Below are 6210 nucleotides of genomic sequence, written 5' to 3'. Positions count from 1 at the left end.
GCCCCTGCCACCTGCAAGGTCCACACCATTCAGGCGGGGAGGGCCCCAGGGAGATGCCCCTGCCACCTGCAAGGTCCACACCATTCAGGGTGGGTAGGGCCCCAGGGAGATGCCCCTGCCACCTGCAAGGTTCACACCATTCAGGGTGGGGAGGGCCCCTGGGAGACGCCCCTGCCCTCCACCAGCTCAGACCCTCTTCTTCCTGCCCCTGCTTGCTCTGAGCCTGTATCTGCTCCCTCCCCACCACCTGTCCTCCTCCCCCCCACCCCCCCAGGCCTAGTGGCTCGGAAAGTGGCCCTTGCCCAGCTGCGCCAGGAGAGGTGAGGTCTGGGGTCCCGGCTGTCAGGGAAGAAGGTGGGCTTGGGGGTGTTGGTTGCTGGGATCCAAAGCAGTAAGGACCGAGGAGAGTCAGGGGTGTAGGCATCCGTGCTAGATGGGCTCCCCCAACTCTGCTGCTTCTTCCCTCAGCTGTCCCCCGCCCCCACCCCCGCCGGCCGTGGACGTGGACGTGAGCCTTGAGTTGCAGCAGCTGCGGGAAGAGCGGAATCGCCTGGATGCAGAGCTGCAGCTAAGTGCCCGCCTCATCCAGCAGGAGGTGGGCCGAGCCCGGGAGCAAGGTACCCGGGGGCTGGCAGCAGGTGCCTGGGGGTGCGAGAGGCCTGGGCACGGGGCAGGGGCCTGGGGAGGAGGCTGTGGCCGAACCCCACTTCCTGCAGGGGAGGCGGAGCGCAAGCAGCTGAGTGAGGTCGCCCAGCAGCTGGAGCAGGAGCTGCAGCAAGCCCAGGAGGCCCTGGCCAGGGTGGGGCTGCAGCTGGCCGCGGCTCGCCAGGGCCAGCAGGAGAGCACCGAGGAGGCAGCCAGCCTGCGGCGGGAGCTGACGCAGCAGCAGGAGGACTATGGGCAAGGTGGCATGGCGGAGCGGGGAGGGGGTACAGCACGGGGGGTCGGAGGGGGAGCCCTAACAGTCCCCGTCCCCCGCGCACCTTCACCACAGCTCTGCAAGAGAAGGTGGCCGAGGTGGAAACCCGGCTGCGGGAACAGCTGTCGGAGATGGAGAGGAGACTGAAGGAGGCGCGGAGGGAGCATGCCCAGGCCGGTGAGGCTTGCCGGGGCGCGGGACGCCGGCCTTCCATGAGGGAGGAAGGGCCGAGCCCACCCCATCCCAACTTAAAAAAAATAAAAGATAGCATTGTTTGATACAAGTACTGAAAGAAAGAGAGGGTGTAAAGCCACCAGGCACTCCCTGGAAGAAGCAGGAGGCTTGCTACTCCTATAAAGAGTTACAGTCTTGGAATCCCCTGTCCTGCAGGGTCTCTGTGCGCCAGAGCTGACTTGATGGCAGGGAGTTTGGCTGTGGTTTGAACACATCCAAGCAGCCAACACCCACCCCCTGGCCCCCTTCAGGCCCCCCAGCCATCACCTTGTCACCAGGGCCCCTGTCCTCCTGGTGTAACACCACAGACCGCCCTTCTGCCCCTTTCTTGGGGGTACCGAGAAGAGTCCCAGCAGAAGGAGCTCCGGTCCAACAGGGGCCCTGAGTGGCTGCTACGAAAACTCCCCGGACCGTTGAACGCCTGGTAGTGAGCATCGCATCCCTTCCCCACCCCGCAGGAGCCTCGTCCCAGCAGGCACCCCTACTCTGTGCTGCAGGGTCGCTGTGCGCCAGAGCTGACGCACAGTGGCAGGCAGCCTGGGGAGAAATGGAGCTCTGTTTTGGACACATGGCTTCTCAGACCTGTCTGTCGCAGCTGACCTCTGGCCACATCTCTGTCCTGTTATGTGCACCCTTATACGTGTACTCATGTCTCTGGACCTTGTACGGCTTTGAAAGAAAGCATGCCCTTCGACTGCACTCCCACACGGAGGAAATTCTCCTGTGTAGCCTCAGTGCTGTCCCATGTTTAAGGCAAACGAACACAAATCGCCCCCCATCTGGTGGCCTGTCTGTATTCAGGCTTTCTCTAAGGGACTTGGGGGTCGTGGGGACAGGGTCCAGAGAGCAGCAGCTCCCCCTCCCGCTGGACCGCAGACGGAGCTGCCTTCCTAAGTGACTTTCCCAAGCAGAGGACTGGGGACCCAGGGTTCCTGCCTGGCCTTCCAGGCGGCCTGTGGGCTGACCACCGGGCCCTCTGTGTCCCGGCTCCCCCACAGTGGTCTCCCTGCGCCAGATCCAGCAGAAAGCCGCCCGGGAGAAGCAGCGGAACCAGGAGCTGCGGCAGCTGCAGGAGGAGGCCCGCCAGGAGGAAGGGCTGGCTGACCCGGCGGCTGCAGGAACTGGAGAGGGACAAGAACCTGATGCTGGTACCGGGACAGCGAGGCCCCTAGGACCACCCCGCTGTGTGGTGGGTGGGGGGAGGGCCCAGGGGCAGAGAGAGGTAAGGGAGGCTCCCCGCTGTCATCTCCTCCCCAGAACACCTTGCGGCAGGAGGGTCTCCTCTCCCCTCACAAGCAGCAGCAGCTCCTGGCCGCCCTTCCTTCCTTCCTGGACACGGGGAAGCCCGTGGAGGCCAGCTCTCAGCCTCCGGGCTCGTTAGCCCCCGCAGCACCCACCAGGCCTTCATCCCCAGCAGCCTCACCCCGCTCCAAGGAGGCCATAACAGGTGAGGCTTGGGCCAGAAGGGACAACCGCAGGGACTGGGCATTGCCTGACCCCCCACCCCCCCCAGACGCCGCAGGTTCAGGAGCAGCGTGGGGGGCCGCAGGCTCACTACAGACCATCCCAGTGCTGCCCTCCTGCCCTGCACCAGCCTGGGTCCTTCTGCACAGTCACCCCGGGAGCCATCGTCTGCCCTGTTCTGACCTCTTGGCCTCTTTGTCCCCAGGGTCCCTCTCTGCTCTGCTCGATGACCTGCAAGGCCTGACTGAAGCCATTGTCAGAGAGGAAGGGCTGTGTCAAGATGGCACCCCGAACCCTTGCCCCAGCCCACTGCTGAAGGGGAGGCCCGGGGAGGGCCGAGGAAGCTCTGGAGAAGTGGGGAAGCCCGCCAGCCCTCTTCCCCATCCGGCCACCACCCGGTACCTGTGACTCCTCCGGGGCTCACTCAATAAAGCAGGGTGATGACACAGGGCCGTGGCTCACTTGTCTTGTCTGGGAGCGAAGGGGACACCCTCCCTACAGCCTGCTCTTCTCCAGACAGCTCTTTCCCACACCAGGCTGCTCTGGAAGGTCCTGCGGCTTAGAGCCGGGAGCAGACCACGTCTTCAGGCAGAGCGCCGCCTCAGCCGCCAGGGCCGGCAGGGCGGACCGTCTGGGCTTCTGGAAAGATGACACACGGGCCGGGCGGAAAGCCCAGGGGGTAGTTCCGCTCCACCACAGGGGCTCCCCCTGCGGCACTGGGCGGGGTGGTCTCTGGTTTCCTGACAGGTGTGCTGGGAAGAGAACGTAAAGCAGCAGCAGCAGCGGGGTGGAACTGGCTCCCCCTACCCCCAGGCCCCGGGAGGGTACTGGGGAGTCTCGGAGGACACCCTCTGTGCTGCAGAAGATAGGCCTGGCCATCTGACCCCCCATCGCAGCCAAGGAAGCCCTGGGAGCAGTTGCCATCTGACACCCGGGTCGCCTGGAGTGGGAATGGACGCAAGGCCCAGGCGGGGGTGGGGGTGGGGGTGCTGGAAGGCGGACAGGACATGGCTGGGCTCCGGGGCTCGTGGGGACCGGGGATGGTTGCTCGGAGGGGTGGGGGAGAGCTGAGAAGAGGAATGAAGATTTTTTTTCTATGTGAGCTACAGAGTGGCTGCTCCTCTCTGGTGGAACAGGCCAGGCGGGGGACAGTTTGTGGGAGAATTAAATTCTGTGGACCTTGGAGAGGCTCAGTAGAGATTTTTTTTTTTAAGTCATTGTATTGGGGGCTCTTACAGCTCTTATAACATTCCATACATCATTGTATCAAGCATCTTTGTACATATATTGCCATCATTTCCAAAACATTTTCTACTTGAGCCCTTGGTATAAACTTCTCATTTTCCCCTCCCACCCTCGTGAATCCTTGATCAATTATCTATCATTATTATTTCATACCTTATACTGTCTGTTGTCTCTCTTCACCCACATTTCTGTTATTGGTTCCCTTGGCAGTGGGGGTGGGGAGGTGCGGTTATATATCCAATTAGTAGAGATTTCTTGAGGAACATATTCCAGGGGGAATTGTGAGAGACCGACATACTTGGGGCCCAGAGAGGCCAAGGGGAGGGGAGGCCCTTCTAGGGTGGAGGCCCTTCTAGGGTGGAGGCCCAAGAAGGTTGGAGCCAAGAGCCCTGGGGAGGTGGGCAGGGGCTGGGAGGGCGGGAGAGGCTGAGACAGCTTCTTCCTGAGACCCAGGGTTGTGACCTGTTGCCTGGGTGGGGAGCAGGAATCTGCACCACATGCTCGCGTTTCCTTCCTCATCCGCAGCCCTTCCTGGAGGGGAATCCAGCCTGCAATGAGGCAGATCCTGGAGAGCCACATGCCTGGGGCCTGGGGGCCATGTCCCAGGGGAGACTGGCGGGGAGTGGATGGGGAGGCTCCTGCCCTGGCCCAGTGCCCTAGTTGCACCCAGGGGCTCAAAGGCACCCCAGGCCCAGCGTGCTGCTGGCCAGCCCTGTAATTAGACTGCTTGCCCACGCCAGGTTGGCTCCCGTTCTTGGACTTCCAACGTCTGTGAAGGATGAAAGGTGATAAACTGATGGGTGCACAGTGTGAATGAAGAGGCGAGGGTGCATTGACCTAGGGGCTGGGACACTGATAGAGGGGAGCAGGGTGGGGTACCGTGACAAGGGATGCCACCATCCTGGGAGTCAGAGGTTACGCATTAGCTGTGGCCTTCCAAACGGGTCCAACCAGTTAGGCTCTGATGAGAGAGTCCTTGTGTCACTGGGCTGGCCCCTCTTGGGAACTGCCTGCCTCCTCTCCCGCTTCCCTATAAAGCCTTTGGGGCTCCCAGACACTGAGACAGCTCACCCCCAACTTTGGGGGTCAGGACATCACGATGCTGAGCTGGAAACTAGTGGGGCTCCTGGCCCTGTGCCTGTGTTCCCAAGGTGAGCCGGGGGTCAAGGAGGCCTGGAGGGCAGTTTGTGGGTGAGGGGCCCGGCGCAGGGGAAGAAGCACACGAGATGGTGGGGCGCCTGGGTGGGGGGCGGAGCGGTCACAGCAATAACGCTGGAGGGTCACTTGGGGCTCTCTTCGTTCTCTGTGACCGAGCATTCATTGAGGCTGGGGCCTGGGCCGAGGAGGGGAGCGCTCACCGGGGGAGCTGGGTGGCACACAGGGACCTAGGGACCAGGCCAGTTGCCTCTCCCAACCAGGGTGTCGAGCTTGTTGAGGGGTCAGTGTCAGGCTGACGGGGTCACGGGTCCAGGTGAGGACGGAGTTTTCATGCTGCTTGAACCTGAGAGAGTGCTTGAGAATGGCTCTTGGAGTTGGGGGGAGGCCGTGGTCCATTCCAGAGAGGTTACACCGGTGACCTTGGGGCTGAAGGAGGACCCTGCCCTCAGGCGCTTCTCATGACCCCTTCCTCCTCTGCAGGCATCTCAGGCAGTGGGGACCACCCCTCTCCCTCATCCGCAGAGACCCTCGAGGAAGAGGACTCCCCGCCATGGCCTCAGGGCCCTCCAGTCCCTGGGGACCCCTGGCCTGGGCCACCCCCAATCTTTGAAGATCCCCCACCTCCAGGTCCTGATCGCCCCTGGGGAGACCTGCCTCCTACTGGAGTCTGGCCCCCTCAGCCTCCCACAACAGATCCCCCGAAACCTCCCCTCCCGGATGACCCATGGCCAGCAGGACCCCAGCCCCCAGAAAATCCCTGGCCCCCTGCCCCTGAGATGGATCAGGAGGAGCCAGACCTCGACCCGCCCCGGGAGGAGTACAGATAGCCAGCTGGGGCACCGGCCGGCCGGCAGAGCAGCACCTGCCCACCCCTACCCTTTGGGTTTCCTTGACCATCTCTTGACTTTGGCCTCAATCCTTAATTCCCTCCTCTCCCTCTCGATTGGTGTCCTTCTCGATGTTTCCTGTGCCCCTGAGATCTTAGTCAGACCTCACATTTCCCCACTTCCTCTCACAGCCTAAGCATGCACCTCTACCTCATCAGCTGGTCCCTTCTCTGTTCTGCCCCCCTTCCAGCACCATTGCCCATCACCACCACCTCCACCCCCACCATCACCCAGCACCGCCATCACCCCAGCACCACTATCAACACTACCACACCAATGCCCCCATCCCTACCTCAACCCCCA

The 6210-nt window shown here is 62.5% G+C and overlaps 2 protein-coding genes across 2 annotated transcripts in view; both read left to right on the top strand.

Moving 5' to 3' along the window:
• The window catches only part of CCHCR1 (coiled-coil alpha-helical rod protein 1), a 15193-nt gene extending 12126 nt beyond the window's left edge, over positions 1-3067 (top strand). Inside the window, 8 exon segments of the mRNA XM_045292817.1 lie at positions 275-320; positions 469-617; positions 717-905; positions 995-1096; positions 2152-2251; positions 2253-2301; positions 2411-2600; positions 2823-3067. Coding sequence (XP_045148752.1) covers positions 275-320; positions 469-617; positions 717-905; positions 995-1096; positions 2152-2251; positions 2253-2301; positions 2411-2600; positions 2823-3025 — 1028 coding nt within the window. The 3' untranslated portion in view covers positions 3026-3067.
• A 1894-nt stretch (positions 3068-4961) lies between these two features.
• Positions 4962-5847, top strand: PSORS1C2 (psoriasis susceptibility 1 candidate 2). Its single transcript, XM_004711683.1, has 2 exons — positions 4962-5013; positions 5501-5847. Exons 1-2 carry the CDS (start codon positions 4962-4964, stop codon positions 5845-5847), a joined length of 399 nt encoding a protein of 132 aa, XP_004711740.1.
• Positions 5848-6210: the final 363 nt, after the last annotated feature.

The sequence above is a fragment of the Echinops telfairi genome, unplaced genomic scaffold, assembly GCF_000313985.2.
Source record: "Echinops telfairi isolate 266 unplaced genomic scaffold, ASM31398v2 ScPeMD7_655;HRSCAF=1070, whole genome shotgun sequence".
Taxonomy (NCBI): Eukaryota; Metazoa; Chordata; class Mammalia; order Afrosoricida; family Tenrecidae; genus Echinops; species Echinops telfairi.
Note: the sequence above shows the minus strand (reverse complement) of the source record. Positions and strands in the feature narration are given on the sequence as shown.

What these genes read in the sequence shown, in the direction of transcription:
- PSORS1C2 (XM_004711683.1), top strand. Translation starts at nt 4,962, where the DNA reads ATGCTGAGCTGGAAACTAGTGGGGCTCCTGGCCCTGTGCCTGTGTTCC. An exon ending in CCTGTGCCTGTGTTCCCAAG is followed by an intron (nt 5,014 to 5,500) that starts GTGAGCCGGGGG and finishes CCTCCTCTGCAG; the next exon opens with GCATCTCAGGCAGTGGGGAC.